Consider the following 18,054-nt stretch of genomic DNA (forward strand, 5'->3'; position numbering starts at 1 on the left):
AACGGTTGCACTCACGCACTTCAATATTTTTCGCTGAAGAGCAAATTCGTCGACATAAACGAAAGCGAGAAGAGTAAATTAGTCGGATTGTCGCAAGTGACACGACAATTGACCGCTCCGCATAGTGCGGGTACTGCTCTTGAACCTGTCAATTTGTCGTCGTCAACCTTGAAGCGGTTCGCAACCCTTTTGCCCGATTAAGCCGACGATTCCGGTCGACAATCCCGATCTCCTCGCCCCTATTAGACCTGAACTATTAGAACTGAAGCAAGGGTGGTCCCTTTAAAATGTCACAACCTTCGATCGCTCCATGCGATGTACAATCGGATTTTCAGCTTCTACCTGACCTGCTTGGGTTCAGGTACAAATGGGTACAGTCTCTGTCGGAGAGACCAAACTTTCGTAAAAAAGGGACCCTGTTTTGTATAATAGGAACTCTTGTTGATATTGCAGTATGAATGATTGTGAAACTTCAAAGCGTGAATATTCAGCTATTTATGTACATTGCATATTTTTTCTCATACAGATTTTTTTTCACCCATTGCCTTTTCTCCAAAATTTTTTTTTGTGCGCGATACATGTATAATATATATTTTTTTAACATTGTATCCTCATATACATAAACTTTTTTATTTTTGAAGATATTATTTAAACTATAATTTGTCGTTTTTTAATATTTTTTTTCCAACTTTGTTATATACACAATTATATATTATTTTATATTTATACATTTGTTTATTTTATAAAATAATTTTCGATAAAAAAAGATTTGTAGTAATTTCTACACGAGATTTATAACCATACCACCCACACTTAGAACCTTTAGAGCTGACTCACGTCGGACAGCATGTAAAAAAGAACATTTTGGTCGTCCAATCTCCAGCTTACCTGAGATCCTTTCCGACGAAGTGTATGCATGTATGCGTGCGTATATGGTGTGGGTATATGTGTGTGTGTGTGCATCACAGGTCTAAATATTCGATTTAAAATTATCGTGCGATGAAAGACACACGAAATATGTTCTTCACAATCATCTGTTCTTGTCACTTTATCATATAATTTTTCTACCCAAAAAAATTTTTTGCATGTGAATTAATAAATATATCCACAACCTACAATACTTTTAATAATAATTATTTGATAAATTTCTAGAAAAATGAAACTAATTCGAGTGAAAATAATGTGTAATTAGTATGCAAGAATTGCATGCACAAATTTTTAATAAGCAAGATTAATGCATTAAAATATATTCAAATATATGTGTATATTCAGCTAATTGAAATCTTTTTCTGAGTAAAAAGATTATTTTTACAATATAATTATTATTACTTTCTCATTTTAATTAAATATAAATCTTTAGTTTATCGTTTTTACATTAAAAATACACTGTGCTTAGAATTCATATAATTGTAATGCTGTTATTTCCTGCATATATTTACCTTTTGCAGACGTCAAGAAGACATATTCTTTTTTATAAAAAGATGTTTTATAAAAATTTGGCGTGGAATTTACCAATTAAAAACACATGCTTTTATCAAGAAATATATAGAAATAATAATATGATCAGTAGTCATAAGTTTGAAAACTCTTCTTTGAATTTTAAATACTTTTTATCTGTAATAAGGTTTTACAAGAAAAAGAATAAACCTTGTTATATTTAACAATTCTAATTATATCCCATCTTGTTTAGATGTTTTTATAATGCTTGATTGATGTGTTAATATCTGTTGTAATAGAACAATTCGTAATAGAAGCATTAAACATAAAGTGAGCAATAATAATTGAGAAATATCGAATCACATAATTTGTTTTATAAAAATCTAAAAAGAAAAGAAAAGAACTTTGATAGAAGAAAAACGTTAATAAAAATTATGCTATAAATGTTGTAAAATCTAATAAATCTAATAAATTAAGTTCTTCAATACGAGAGGGATTGAGATTGTCTTTGATAAGAAAATTAAATGATCAAGTAATGTGGTTCGAGCTATTCGATTATCATGTCGTCACATTATAACATCATCTTAACTGTTCAAACAGATGGATTCACCGGATCGCGAGATATACCGCGATCCCGATGTCGTCAGGGCCAACGACAGGGTGGACGAGGTGGTGCACACAGATACGGCAAGGAAGATGCTGTCCATCTTCCGACAGATGGAGGAAAACGCAAGCAAGGAGGAACTGCCAGATGGTCCAAAACCTCTGAAACGCTTCACACCACCTCCCGAGGACAAATTCGCCAAGGCGACGGCCTCAGATTCTGAGGAGGATGAGGATGAAGAAAACGAAGAGTCTGACGGCGACGAGAGCGCTGAGGAGAAAGATCCCAACTACGTCCGTGCTTCTGATAAGGTATGCATGCATGCAATATTTATACTGGATTTTCCATCGAATTTGTTAAGATTTAATCAAAATGTAAATGAAAAGCAGAGAATAATATAACTTTGTATATAATTAATAAATGTAGAATTTCTAGTATAATATCGGGTAAATCTAATAATTTTACAAAAAGGAAAAATCTTGTTCAGTTTTCTGATTCTATTTTGTAACTATTATTTAAAATTATTGCATATTAGAGTGAAGGAGATGTAACATATAGAGTTATTTATTTAAATTATAGAAATATATAATCCTTTCGTTCTTTTCTAAAAATTTTCTTTACACATTATATGAGTTTTCGAAATTCTAATTTTACTAAATAAATTAAAAACTGATATTCTGAAAGTGGAACGAGCTGGATTGTTTTATTCAGCGATAAGAAATTGATGCAAATTTTCGGAGCAAATCTATATTTCAGATTTAATCGTTTCGGGAAAGCTGTCTTTTACTCTTGATTATGTTACATTACCCTATAATTTACGAAATTCTCGCCTGTTATTCTCGCCTAGGTTGAGGACGAATTCTTGAAACAAGCGCAAAATGCGGCGCGCGCCAAGACCCTTCGTGCTAAGTTCGAGCATTGGGAGGAGACCGATGGCAAGGTCAGCAATCACCATATCGCCGAAATGGAAATGGCTCAGGGCACGGGCGAACAGTCGAGCATAGAATCCGCGAGCAGTTTGAGAGCTCGTTTCGAGTCTCTCGGCTCGCAGAGCAACGAATCTCCGCGCGCACCGAAGGTCAAAGTTAATCGATTTGTGGTAAGTACTTATGGAAGCACTTCGTCAAATATAATCGCACACGTTTCACCCTCATCCTCGACAAATATCATACTCGAAACGATATTCGCGATTCGTCGTTCATAATCATCGTCATCTATCCTGCATCCATCATTTTACGCCCATCCATCTGTCATTTGTGTCTTGATTTTCTACTACCATATTAATTAAATTTGAAAAACACACATTTTTTTATCCTTTCTTTTTGAACGTAACAAGATATTTCTCTGGCTAGCTTATATGCGTCTAATTTTGTGTGTGTGTGTGTTCGTTCAGAAACTTAAAAGACCAAATATATCTCTCCCAGTGAAAATTCCTGTTTTGTTTTTGAACGACTCGGCATCATGAAGTATGCGCATGCGGTGTGAATTTTTTGAATTGTCATCATTCTGCCTGCTTATCAACTTATATGTTGGAATTATAAATGTATTCTTTAAATTTACATTGTGAGCAGTGTTTATATTGCGTCAGAATTTCAGAACAAACAAAGATATGTATTTTTGATACGCGCGTTTTTAATAAGCGCATTTTATTTGAACTAGCAAATCACAGCATTTCAAACGCGATAAGAGCACTGCTTGAAAGCACGACTGATTTATATTTTATTTTATTCTATATGTCTTGTATATACATATATAAAACAAGGATTTTTATTTTTGCACTCTTTATTTTGGCGACGTATATGTATATTTTACGATAAAGACTAATTGTTTGCTTATGATAATTTAAATCCGCTATTTATCCGTTTCGTACAATCAATGGATTCTGTGAATGTAAATATATTATCAAAACTTTTTACAAGACATGTAATTATAACTTTCCATAGCATGGAAAATTTATTTTTTTATTTTTTTCTACGATATAATATTGCAAAAAGTTAAGCTATATTGTATAAATTGTATACATTGGCGAATGTTGTATTTTTTAATATTAGCCAAAATACTTTTAAGCTAGTTATTTGTTTATAATTTCAAATATTCGTAATAAGAAGTAATAAGAACATATTAAGAAGAAAAGCTATGAATAATCTTCTTAATTTAAGAAAAAACTACGAATGTGTGCTATTATATTTTGGAGGAATAATAGCATTTTAATTGACGATAAATCTGAAAATATGTTGTTTAAGCGACGATTATATTATCCGAACGTTTATGTTTTTAAAATTGTTTTTAAATTTTTAAATCATTTCTTTCTGGTTAAAATATATTTCTATACACATAAAATACCGATGCAATCTGAAAAGTAAATTTTGCATTTAAACTCACTCGTCGGTATAATATGAAATTATTGTTTGCATGAAGTGCACATAGCGGTAAAATTGTTCCACGATTATAGAAAATGAAAAAAATAGCCCGCTAGATCAACAAAAATATAAATTTACACGGTTGAATGAAATTTAGAGTACATGTGTTTTAAAATTTTAAGCGTGAACATCGATGGTTTAACCTTTACTCCCTTGCTGATTATTATCGAGCATGATCGGTGTGATTATTTTTTGATTTGTCGTTATCGTCTTTACATTCTTTTTTTTTTTAATCTGCCTATGCGATATTTTGGCCGAATTTTTTTGCCCGCTTGTGTCGTATGTGATATCGTAGAGAGAAAATAATTGCAAAGAGTATCAAGTGATCTTCTTTTTGTAACGCGGAGCAGTAAAAGGGAGAAAGAGAGACGGAGGAAAAATACCCCTGGATTAAATCGAAGAAGGAAAGAGAGGAGGAGAAGAATCGATGGAGGAAGGAGTGCGTCGTTGGGACAACCATCTTGGAAAAGCAGTTTTTTTTTCTTTAATCTCACGCAACGGCAATAATGTTCGGTTATCGTCAATTATTGTAACGATCTTTTCGTTTTTTTAGGGCTGGTTTTAACACACATACACATTGAGTGTTATGTTCGTATAGTGAGTCTCTCTAGTCCGCGTAGACTGTACCATATGTTGCATGTTAATATATATACATATATATATTATTGTATTACGAGTCTGCACGACTGTTGGATCTGTCGAGCGTTTCGTCCACTCAGAGATGGAAAATTACCTCAACAGAGAGAAAAAAACTAGCAGATGGCTGTAAAGCATTCGAGATGATAATGTGCTGAGTCACATAAGAAATATAAAGACCATGTGAGAAATTTAATATATATTGATTTGCACATAAAAAATTTTTCACATAAAGTTTCACAAAACACCTCGTTAATCGATCTAATGATCATCTCATTATTATTTTTTTTTTAAATAAAAATTTATACAAGAAATAAATTCGACAGTTGTAAAATTGAATGATAAGTTCAACAGGAATTGACTTTATCACAGAAAACGAATATTCCTTATATGCAGAGAGACGCTCGATTTATCCTGATATATATAAAACAGAAAAAGAGAGAGAAAATCTTATCGTCTACTAATTTACTTCATATATAAACGAAAGATAAGAAAGAGTGAAATTAGAGAAAAAAAAAAGAGAGAAAGCGTCCATTTGTGTCGTATACAGCAACGCGACTTTTATCGTTTCTTGCAAAGATTCTTTCTTTATAAGGTGCCTATAGATGCGTTGAGACAAGATCTTTGTAAAATGCATGAGATGGATTTGCTTCTCAATAGTGAAATTCGTAACGATGCGCATTCAATCTTCCATTACTTGATATTACTCTCTTAAAACACAAATCGTCGAACGTAATTAAACGTATTTTATTAACCATTTTTCTATATTATAATTTTTAATTATGACAGAGGTCATTATGAACGATTTTAATGACTTTACAGAGTGCCAAATTTTATTGAATATACTCGAGTGAGTTTGCAAGTCACAATAATTTTTATTGAAACGAATATATTATAAATCAAAATTGATCACTGATTATAAAATATATGTATTACTGTGAGTAAACAAAAATAATAGGAAATTAATGAAATTTCCGGAGTCTACATTTTTGTTTCATCGATTTCAAATTCCGAACTTTCTTCTCGCATCGTTACGGTTTTCACACAACTAAGTACCGCTTTAAATTTCTGATTTTCATAAGTGCCAAGTTTTTCGTCGACAAATGAACGAAAAGAGAGAGCGAGAGTCAGAAAGCGCGCAAGAGAAAGAAATGCGTGAGAGTGACGAACGAAAAGAAGAGTGAGTAGCTTTTCCAAAATGCGAGATGAGGGCCTGAATGAAGAATTATCATTTGTATACAGAGGAAGTATATCGGGGGCGGCTATTTTAGGCTTTCTAGGAGCTGATTAGCCGATTAGGGAAACGTAGCTATTTCGAGATCGCTTTTACAGATTTCTAATCTTTTTACAGCTTAGCGCGATAGTGAGTAGATTTTTATACCCGTCTATCCATCAAAACGGTCTTCGGAGATTACTAAACAAACGGAAACGAAAATATTTTTCTCGCGTTTTGATCTGAGCGATTGGAATATTCGCGAAATACATTGCGCATTTGCATCTTACACTTGTGCAATAAAAGAAGTTGTGATTACGTATTTATTGTCTTGCAAAGCGCGAATGTCAATCTTTCTCTTTTAGTTGTATTATATCTAGATTACATTGTATATTATATATTTTTTTTCAAGAGTGAGACGCATTTTTATCAATGGGGTTTTATCACTTTTGTCTTCTATCGTCTGTATCTGTCACTACGTTATTCTTTCTCTGTCATATTGTTTTTGATACTATCATAAGATCGTATGAAAAAGCAAGAAGTTCGCTGTAAATTCGACATATTTTTCGCGCAAATTTAAGTACGAGAATGTCATCGATATATAGAGATATGAAATACCTGTGTATCAATATATATACTTAATATATTTCCAGGAAAGAGAAGCACAATTTTGACTTCGTAAAATATCAGGGTAAAATGCGGTCGCTCTTCGAGTTCGAGTCGAGTCGAGAATGAAAAGAATTCTTTTTGAGTATACGAATTTTCGTAGATATGTAATCTAAGTGCTGTAGAAAGAGGAGAGAAAATTCGAAGATGTATGTTCTCTAGACAACGTATATATTTTCCGTCTTCCTTCTTTTGTTTGTGCAATAATAATAACTTTCGAGTCACGAATGCGGGAGACAAGCGATTTGTAACGAAAAGCGCTAAGCTGGATTTTGATTTGCGAAAGATTCGCTCCATTAATCGAGCTATCAATAGAGACAATCTCGCGTGACGATTCTTAGCAAGTTCTAATTCTCGTTAATGGCCTTCTAATTTGTAGCATAGTTAGCGATAATACTAAGTTAATACGACTCTATTGCGTCTGTTAACGTATCATTTCTTATCGATGTATAACGCTATCTTTGTTCTGTTTCACGTGTAACATTTATTACGATAATACATAAGTGGTAAATAAAGAAGATGCTAAATCTCTTTCGTGGGAGCAGGAGGAGGAGAGAAGGAGCAGGGAGAGATTTCTCAATTCGAGAAGTAACGCGGCTTTTCTTCTTCTTCTACTTCTTCTTTTTCACATAACGTCCGCATATATCCCTCTTGAAACACCTCTTCATACACACATTTCTCATCGTATATATATTCGTCAAATACATTTCCCGTTTATCTGACTGTATCGCGGAGTATTTAATAGGGATAAGTTTAACTATACCGTCCACTCTTTTGACGTAACGCTCGTATAGGAGATCCAGACGAACTGCGCGGACGTGTGCGAGAGCTGCCAGAAGAAGGTCTACCCGTTGGAAAAGGTCGAGACAAATAACAAAATCTTCCATAAGCAATGTTTCCGGTGCCTCCAGTGCAATTGCATTTTAAGGTAACACGAAAAAAGACACGTATAAATTCTTGTTTGTATATTATACTCATTAGCCACACTGAAATATCCTACTCAGACGCATCGTGTCGCTTATGAAGGTATATTTGGTCTCAATGTACAAAGAAACATTGGTGATTAATTTTAAATAATTTCTTTGTGAAAAATATAATGTAACTATGTTTAATATAAAACTTTATATATGAAATAGTGTGATAATGTATTTTTTGTATATTACTTTTCATATACAATTTTTAATACTCGCTATGTTTAAACGAAAATGTGAATATGTGAAATCATCGTCACGACGTAATGTGTTCGAACAGGATGGACTCCTTCACGCTAAACAACGGCAAGCTGTATTGCATTCCGCACTTCAAGCAGCTCTTCATCACACGGGGAAACTATGACGAGGGCTTCGGCGTCGATCCACACAAGAACAAATGGGCGACAAATTCTAACAGTTCCACGAGCCCATCACCGATCGCGGTCTCAAACGGCGATCTCTGATTTTCCAAGTCTCCCATCTCACTCTTCCCTCTTCCCTTGTATGTACATCGCTATTGAATTTTAGTCGGATTTACGGTGGATCTAGGCGGATCTAGGCGGAAGGAGAATTATCTTCTCTCTCGGAAATACGCGGGATTAATATTAATCGAATTTGTGAATTTATATTATGTATTTTTATCAGTTTGACATTCTTTTTTTTCGAAAACGATAAACTAGATCCGCTTGTGGTTGGGAAATAATGCGATGATAATTATAAATTGTACATTTTTTTTTTATATTACGTTAAGCCCGTGTGCGAATACGTGTTAATTGTATATTTAACAGTTAAAAGAAAATCAAACGAGATATGTGGGAGAGACAATTTCGTGCGCGAATACTCTTCGAGGATCGTAATTTTGCCGGAAAGTGTTAAATAAATGAATCAAATGTGAACGATTACATTTTGGTCACAATGTTCATCGGCTCATAAATCGAGAGCGCGAATTTATGATTTAAATTAAAAGAGTCAATGCGCGCTTCTTATTTCGTCAACTTAATTACGTGCGTAATCTGCGAAATCTATTCTATATTATATCAAATGCGCACTGTACATATGTTTGTCAGTTGCCAATGGAAAAGCGATCCCCGAACGAACTGATATATTTCTTGATAAAAAAAATTAAGTGTCTTATCCCCTCAATTCTAAAAATCTTATTGTCATCGCTCATAAAGTTTGCTTGATGTATTTGTTACTATTATTATTTTATTGATTTTATTATTATTATTATTATTATTTACATATGCGCCGCACTTGGTATTATTTTATTATATATTATATATATGTTGTGTATAATACAATATTACATTACGCTTCATAGACCTTGTATCCAAACACCTGTCCTTTAATAAATAAGAATTTTATATATTTTTGTGAATTTATAGGTATATATTATATGTGCTCTTAAAAATGTAAATGTGCGTAATTAATGATAATTAAAAAAGTATTATCTATGATGACAAAACAAATATGCATATAATACGTAGCGATAATAATAACATATATTAACATACCGCATACAACAATGGAATTTTTATTAGCTCATCTGATTGACAAATGAAATATTTATTAGCTCATCTAATTGCCAAATGGAATAATCACAGGCATAATTAAAAATTTATTAAATTTAAATTTTTCAGCAAAATTTTACATATTATTACAGCGAATATTGGAATATCTTTGTGTTTTATTATTATCATATTCATCTGTTGAACTGTCAAATAAGCGGATGATGCCATTATCAGACAGTTCAAGCAGGCATCCATCAATGAACAATAGCGTTATCATTACACAATATATGTATACGACATTCCTTTCGGTAAAATACAGATGGCGAGACTCGCTACACAACTTCGATTTACAGACAGCATACTGGCAACCATATTTAAGTATTGCAGCCATGTGTTGAGATGCAGTGATCTTGATTTGAGACTGAACAAAATTTTTTATCGCGACACGTTTCGAGATATTCGGCGCGAATATATACACGTATAATTTCGTTACCAGCAACGCGCAAGCAGATCTACGTAACAGAATCAAAGATAATAAATTTGCAATAAAAATAGTTTAATAACGAATATGACAACACACAGTACATAATTATTAGCTAATTTAAGGCAATATTATTATCAACCAGATCGCAGCAGCTGTTCAATCGAGGTAAGTCATTAATAGTTTAATTCAATCGAATATATTATTCGCTTCAATACATTTTAGTATATAATTTTTTTTCAGTATATATAAGATACACAAGTATTACTGTTTCTAAAGGTGTTCTTTTTTCCTTCAATCGATAATTTTATCGTGCATCAGTCTGTCATCAGCAGACGATGCAACGTTTTACCGCGTCGATTGATATATTCAGAATATATCAATCAGTTATAAATTCTGATTTATATTTTCAGAAATATATGATATAATATTAAATAAAATAAAATATACAAAATATTTTGTAAAGTATAAACTTTTTTTGATAATCTCTCTCTCTCGTTTTAAGACTTTTATATAAAAAATAATGAGATATATAAGAAAATGGATAATTGTATTTAAAAGACAATTAATTCGTCAGTGCACTTGTAGAAAAAAGTTATTTTTATCACTAATTATTTTTATCACTAAAATTTATTTTTATCACACATTTTACTTTGCAGATGGAGATCTGCGTCGATTCTTTAGAATCTGCGAGGAACGCGGTCGAAGGTGGGGCCAGCCGACTGGAGATTTGCTCGGCTCTCTCGGAAGGTGGTCTAACACCGAGTCCAGGTCTAATCAAGCAAATAAGGAAATTCGCGACAATTCCGCTTTACGCCATGATCCGTATTCGCGGTGGCGACTTCGTCTACACTAGTGAAGAAATCAACGCTATGCTACACGATCTGATGATTCTTAAAGATCATCACGCGGACGGATTCGTCTTTGGCGCATTGACTTCCGACTGCGAGATCGATACTGTCGCATGCGAGAAAATTATTTCCGCCGCTCGTCCTTTGTCAGTAACGTTTAGTCGTGCCTTCGACCTCACGTCCGATTCTATAAAATCGATGCAAGTCCTCGCCGATCTCGGTTTCCAAAGAATTCTGACATCGGGACAGAAAAATAGCGCTTTGGAAGGATTAGAACTGATAAAAATGTTATTGCAAAAGACACAAAAATTAATAATTATGCCTGGAGCTGGTATTACAAAGGATAACATTCGTAAAATCGTGGAGTCTGGTGCCAAGGAGTTTCACGCGTCGGCGAAGAGGCGGAAAATGGTGCTCTATGGTGCAAATAGAGTCAGATTGGGTGTTAACGAGAATGATTTTATTAATGTGACCGACAGGGAACTGGTGAAGGAAATGGTCAACATCATCAATGAAACGAATGCACCGCCTTGTGAAAAATAACTCTAATAATAATCTAATATTGATTATATATATTTTGATATGATTACTATGTCTAGAGAATACAACGCCTTAAAAGCAATCTTTTCATTTTAAAGCAAATGACGTTGTAGACATTTATATTTTTGATTTTGTGTGTGTGTGATTTTGTATTTTATTTCTCTGCTAATAAATTGCTCCTTATCATTACTATTTGCTCATCAATGCTGGAGATTCGATAACCGAAAGGTTATACATAAGCTTTAGAGATTGCAAATTCGATATCAAATAAATTCTAATTATCGTAAGTACTCGATATTATTCCCTTTCTAAAAAAGGTATGTTAAGTCGATTCTCGCGAGTATTGTTGCCTCTTTTCCGCGAGGCTGATTGGCTGTCTCGATTCGCGTTGTGCGTTATATTCCTAGCATCGAGAAGCTGTCATTGGGAGAGTTAGCAGTTTGACAGTTTAAACAAAATTAAATTAAATTAAATAATATGTTTAAAAAAATATATTTTAATACTTTAAATTCGATTAATATTTTTGACAGTTATCAGCTGATGTTTGTCAAAAATATTAATTGCAGATAAAGTATTATAACACATTATATTATTTACAAAATATTATTATTTTAATTATAATATGTTGTAAATAATATAATATGTTATAATATGTATTTATAATATATACTTTTTCCGCGATTAATAATTTTTGACAGTTATCAGCTGATAACTGTCAAGAATATTAATCAAGTTTAAAGTAGGTATTATAACAAATTAAAAACATATTAATATTATTTTATTTAATTTTATTGTGGACTAACTGTTAAACTGCTAACCCTCGCGATGAGCGATGACAGCCTCTTGATACTATGAATATAATGCATAACACGTATCGAGATAGTTGATCAGCATCGCGGAAAAGAGGCAATAATATTTCGAGACTTTCGAGAATCGACTGAACATGCCTTTATTTTAGAAAAAAATGTATTTAAATAGATATTTAGATATAAATTTGTTTTAATTCTCAAGAATGTAAAATTATTTTTAATTTTTAATACTTGAATATTTAAGATTGAGATTAACAATATAAAAAAAAATCGTTATTTTTATAGTAATATCTTATTTTATCAACTGTAGTAATAAACATGTAGGTAGATAATTCCATTAAAAAGTAACTCAATAAGCTTCTTAGAATTATATTCATGACATAATTTATTTGAATAAATTATTTAAATAAATTATTTGAATAAATTATATCATGAAAATAATTCTAAGAAGCTTATTGAGTTACTTTTTAATGGAATTATCTACCTACATATTTATTACTACAGTTGATAAAATAAGATATTACTATAAAAATAAAGATTTTTTTTTATATTATTAATAAATGACTTCTTAAATATTTAAGTATTAAAACTTAAAGATAATTTTACATTATAAAAAATAACAAATTATAATTGTGAGCTAATTGACAGTCGCTTAATTTGTAAGCTATTGTGCATAGAAAATGCACTCGGAATAGACAATGTAAGATATATTGTTCACCAATGTATCAAAAATATATATGTTTGTATCTTTTGATACGCTTGAAAATTTGTCTAAGTTAGTAAGAGAGACTCTCGGCAACATTCATAGATATTAACCGCAATAATAATAAAATTTTTTTAAATAATTCAACACTCACCAATTTGATGTGCGGAGTTGTAGACAATGTTAATCTGTAAAATATAAACGTATAAATATTATATAAAACAATTATTAAAATATTTAAATTATTTATAATATTTTAAATCATTTTTTGAAATATTAAAATTAATTTGAAAATTTAAATATTAATTTCAATGTTTCAAAAAATGATTATATTATGCGCATAGTTAACTTTTGTTATTTGCTTTAAGATATTAAAAAACTACATAATTTGCAAAGAAATATTTTTTAAAGAAAGATAGAAATAATTATAAAAAATATTTAAATTAAAATATTTAATAGTGAAAGAATCTAGGTACGCATTACATATAAATAATTATATCTACATATCTCTTAAATATAATACAATGTAGAAATTGTATTTTATACATATACAAATATTTATTATTATTAAATTATTAAAAATTATTATATTTATTATTATTATTAAATATTCTAAGTATTTCAAAATATAAAATCCAGGATATTTTATATTCATTATTATACAACAATATAAAATTTGAATCATTATCGCGAAGATAAATAGATACTTAATCTCACAAATAAAAAATGAAAAGTTAAATAAATTATAAATTATATTTACCCTATCGTTGCTCCGCAGTTGCACGATGCCTCACCGGGCCACCTCTCTCTCTCTCTCTCTCTCCGCACCGTTCCTTTATGGCACTCACTCTAAACACTTGGACTCGCGTTATTTTTTTCGTTCGCGACGCGTTTCGGTAAAACGCGAGAATCGCGAGAGCTTATTCGCGCGCGAATAGAACCGATGCTCTGTTTTCGTGTCGCCGCTTTTTTCTAGGCCCACTTATCGGAGGGCCTCATCGAACGACGATGATGCGGCGACTTCCCCGCGACGCACTTAGGTTAGGTTAGGTTAGGTCAGGAGTCGTCGATATTCCAAGAGTTTTATATTTCACAATTCAACGACGTAGAAATCGCGGATCGCCAACGCCGAAAAACTCGGGAAATTCGCGTCGAAAGCGTCGCAGCTGATAATTCGATCCGCCCGTGTAGTAAACTCGCCCATGTAATAGACTCGCTCGTGCGATCGCGACCACGATGTTGGTACACGATTTCGCGACGCGATCGGATTTATATGATAATTAAGCACTTAAAAACACTAAATTCACGCTCGTACTGTCGCGGATCGGCGATGAGCGCGCAAACGTCGATCGCGCGTGCGAACAATCGAAAGTGTACCTAGCAACAGCAATACTGACGTCGAGTGTCGGACTGCCGAACTGGCACTGCCAGTTACGGGACGCGCAACGCGCACACGTCACACGTTGCGACAAGATGGCCGAGTCGTAGTGGTGGGGGTCCAGCGTAAGTATGGCGCGCAACACGTGATACGTGCGACAAGATGGCCGAGTCCCAAATCGTAGTGGTGGGGGTCCACCGTAAGTATGGCGCGCAACACGTGACACGTGCGACAAGATGGCCGAGTCCCAAATCGTAGTGGTGGGGGTCCACCGTAAGTATGGCGCGCAACACGTGACACGTGCGACAAGATGGCCGAGTCCCAAATCGTAGTGGTGGGGGTCCAGCGTAAGAATGGCGTGCGCGCTCGGAGCTCGGCTCGGCTCGGCGTTCGGCGGTATATTATTATTTTAAAATTTATTTAGCAAATTAACGCTTTAATCAGCTAATTTCTTGTGAGAAAATATTAATCGTATTTAAACAAACTTTATAATTATTATTTTAATATACCATTTTTTTTAAACATAAAACCGAAGAATGGCAAGCGCGAGTTGTGTTGTTCTAATATATAATAAATATCTTGATATATTAAAAAATAGAAAAGAGAAATATAAATAAGAGTAAATTACTAATTTATTATTTTTTTATTACCCGTTCAAGAGCGGGTAAAATTAAAATATTATTTTTTAAATAAATTTAGAATTTTTCTCAATACAAGTATCATTCGAGCGTTTTATCATAGTTTTCGCCATTTGATTGCATTCTGCAAAAATAATGAAATGTCATTAATAAAATTAAAACGTTGATCACGAACAACCGAAAATGCATCTAACAACAAACAGGCTTGTGCCAGTTACGAAACGCGCAGCATGCCAAGGCCAAGGTCGTAGTGGTAGAAATCTCGGCGTACGTGCGAACTTTTTCGGCATAACATATTATTATTTTAATTTTTATAACATATATATATATATATATATATATATATTATAATTTAAAAATGTAATTAGCAGATTGACGCTTTAATCAGCTGATTTCTGTATAAAATATTACTAAAGCGTTAATTTGCTAATTAAATTTCAAAGTAATAATATATGTTATAAAAATTAAAATAATAATAAAATGGTGTAAATAATATGTTATAATGCATTATCTGCAATTAATGTTTTTTGACAGATATCAGCTGATAACTGTCAAAGATATTTTAATCGAGTTTAACATATTAAAATATATAATTTAAAACAACACAAGTGCGCGATATGCACGCGCCATTTCCTAGATTTTATATAAAAAGAATGATATTTTTATATAAAGTTTGTTTAACATTTTTTGTCATAAATCAGCAAATTAAAGCGTTAAAGGCGCAGACTTTTATTATGTATATTAAATAAAAATATTTGCACGCTTGTATATGATTGGTATTAAAATAATCTGCGAACAATGTACTATCGAAAAAAACAAGTGATGAATTATTGGTTCTTTATATTAAATAAATATGAGCCTGCAAATTCCTTCATATCATATACATAATATAAGTCTGCGCCGTGTGGGGTTTGCGGCTACAAACTATCGATTTTTAATATATGTAACTGAGCTAAAAATTTATCGTCCGTTTTTTTTTTAATACTACTTTGTATGCAGATTACTTTTATATACCAAACAAATTCGAACCTACAAATTTTTTCGTTTAATACACATAATAAAAGTCTGCGTTATACATATAGCGTCCGCGGCAATAAAGTATCGATTTTAAATATTATAAACAGAGCCAACAATTATACAGATTACTTTCGTATCAAACAGATTACAGCGTACAAATTTTTTCGTTTAATACACATAAAAAAAGTCTGCGTTATATAGCGTCCGCGGCAATAAAGTATCGATTTTATATATTTTAAACAGAGCCAAAAATTAATCGTGTGTTTTTTTTAATAGTATATTATATACAGATTATGGGGTCCGCGATGACAAAATTTCGATTTTCAATATATTTAAAACGCGCCAAAAATTAATCGTATATACATTTCAAGAGTACATAGTTAGTAGATAATAATGGTACCATTAGCACAAGAGCCTACAAACTTTTTGATATAAAATGCGTATAATTAATATGCGACGTATGGGGTCCGCGGTGACAAAATTTCGATTTTCAATATATTTATGGCGCGCCAAAAATTAATCGTATATACATTTCAAGAGTACATAGTTAGCAGATAATTATGGCATCATTAGTACAAGAGCCTACAAACATTTTGATATAAAATGCGTAAAATTAATATGCGACATATGGGGTCCGCGGTGACAAAATTTCGATTTTCAATATATTTATGGCGCGCCAAAAATTAATCGTATGTACATTTCAAGAGTACATAGTTAGCAGATAATTATGGTACCATTAGCACAAGAGCCTACAAACTTTTTGATATAAAATGCGTATAATTAATATGCGACGTATGGGGTCCGCGGTGACAAAATTTCGATTTTCAATAGATTTATGGCGCGCCAAAAATTAATCGTATATACATTTTAAGAGTACATAGTTAGCAGATAATTATGGTACCATTAGCACAAGAGCCTACAAACTTTTTGATATAAAATGCGTATAATTAATATGCGACGAATGGGGTCCGCGGTGACAAAATTTCGATTTTCAATATATTTATGGCGCGCCAAAAATTAATCGTATATACATTTCAAAAGTACATAGTTAGTAGATAATTATGGTACCAAGAGCACAAGAGCCTACAAACTTTTTGATATAAAATGCCTAAAATTAATTTGCGACGTATGGAGTCCGCGGTTACAAAATTTCAATTTTAAATATATTTAAAGCGCGCCAAAAATGAATCCCCTTTCTAAAAAAGGCATGTTATTGACATTGTTGTCGCTTTTCCGCGATGCTGATTGGCTCTCTGTCGATACGCGTTGTGTTATATTCGTAGCATCGAAAGGCTGTCATCACGAGGGTTAGCAGTTAGCAGTTTGACAGTTAGTCCAAAATAAAATAAAATAAAATAATAATATGTTTTAAATAATATGTTATAATACTTTAAATTTTGATTAATATTTTTGCGGAAAAGAGGCAACAATACTTGCGAGAATCGACTTAATATGTCTTTTTTAGAAAAAGACTAGAATAACACAAGCGCGCGTTATGCCATTCCTCGATTTTATTAAAAAAAGTATGATGTATTTATATAAAGTTTGTTTAAACTTCATTAATATTTTTTTACAGAAATCAGATGATTAAAGCATTACATTGCCAATTAAATTTTAAAATAAAAATATGTTATAAAAATTAAAATAATATATAATTCCTTAAACTCGATTAATATTTTTTGACAGATATCAGCTGATAGCTGTTATAAATATTAATCGAGTTTAAGGAATTATATATTACATTATTTAAAACATATTATTTTAAATGTTATAACATATTCTTATTTTAAAAATTAATTAGCAAATTAACGTTTTAATCAGCTGATTTCTGTAACAAAAATATTAATCGAGGATAAGATATTACAACATATTATTTACAATATATTGCTATTTTAATTTTTATAACATATTACTATTGTAAAATATAATTACCTTACTATATTCATATTTTCTAATATATTTATTTAATTAAGAAGTAGTATATTTATTAAGTTAAGAATAGAAGTGAGACATGAATACAAATTTACAATTAAGGTTTCGTAGAAATAATTATTAAAACAAAAATTATTTTCTTAATTAGAGTCACAAATATATATCGTCCGACACTTTTCGATAATCTTGATATAATTCGAATTCCGAATGCGCAGTAGAAATGAGTTTCGACATATATTACAGCGAT

The 18,054-nt window shown here is 31.9% G+C and overlaps 2 protein-coding genes across 15 annotated transcripts in view; both read left to right on the plus strand.

Moving 5' to 3' along the window:
- LOC145940364 (uncharacterized) overlaps positions 1-9,267 on the plus strand; it is a 63,988-nt gene extending 54,721 nt beyond the window's left edge. For 13 of the 14 annotated variants that reach the window (XM_083045910.1, XM_083045566.1, XM_083045737.1 and 10 more), the window contains 4 exons: positions 2,038-2,352; positions 2,889-3,140; positions 7,771-7,904; positions 8,228-9,267. In XM_083045910.1, the coding sequence (XP_082902036.1) occupies positions 2,038-2,352; positions 2,889-3,140; positions 7,771-7,904; positions 8,228-8,411 (885 nt within the window). In that variant the 3' untranslated portion in view covers positions 8,412-9,267. Of the gene's footprint in view, positions 1-2,037; positions 2,353-2,888; positions 3,141-4,811; positions 7,508-7,770; positions 7,905-8,227 lie in introns of those variants that run through there. The other variant, XM_083046339.1, reaches the window with a different exon arrangement.
- A 96-nt stretch (positions 9,268-9,363) lies between these two features.
- On the plus strand, positions 9,364-11,864 carry LOC145941029 (copper homeostasis protein cutC homolog). The gene is made up of 2 exons (XM_083046838.1): positions 9,364-10,107; positions 10,599-11,864. The coding sequence occupies exon 2, from the start codon at positions 10,599-10,601 to the stop codon at positions 11,331-11,333; it is 735 nt and encodes a 244-aa protein (XP_082902964.1). The 5' UTR covers positions 9,364-10,107; the 3' UTR covers positions 11,334-11,864.
- The last annotated feature ends 6,190 nt before the right edge of the window (positions 11,865-18,054 follow it).

Source organism: Prenolepis imparis, unplaced genomic scaffold (assembly GCF_030444845.1).
Source record: "Prenolepis imparis isolate NDT839.2.m4 unplaced genomic scaffold, iyPreImpa1.0 SCAF_1, whole genome shotgun sequence".
NCBI classification, from domain to species: Eukaryota; Metazoa; Arthropoda; class Insecta; order Hymenoptera; family Formicidae; genus Prenolepis; species Prenolepis imparis.

What these genes read in the sequence shown, in the direction of transcription:
- LOC145941029 (XM_083046838.1), top strand. Translation starts at nt 10,599, where the DNA reads ATGGAGATCTGCGTCGATTCTTTAGAATCTGCGAGGAACGCGGTCGAA.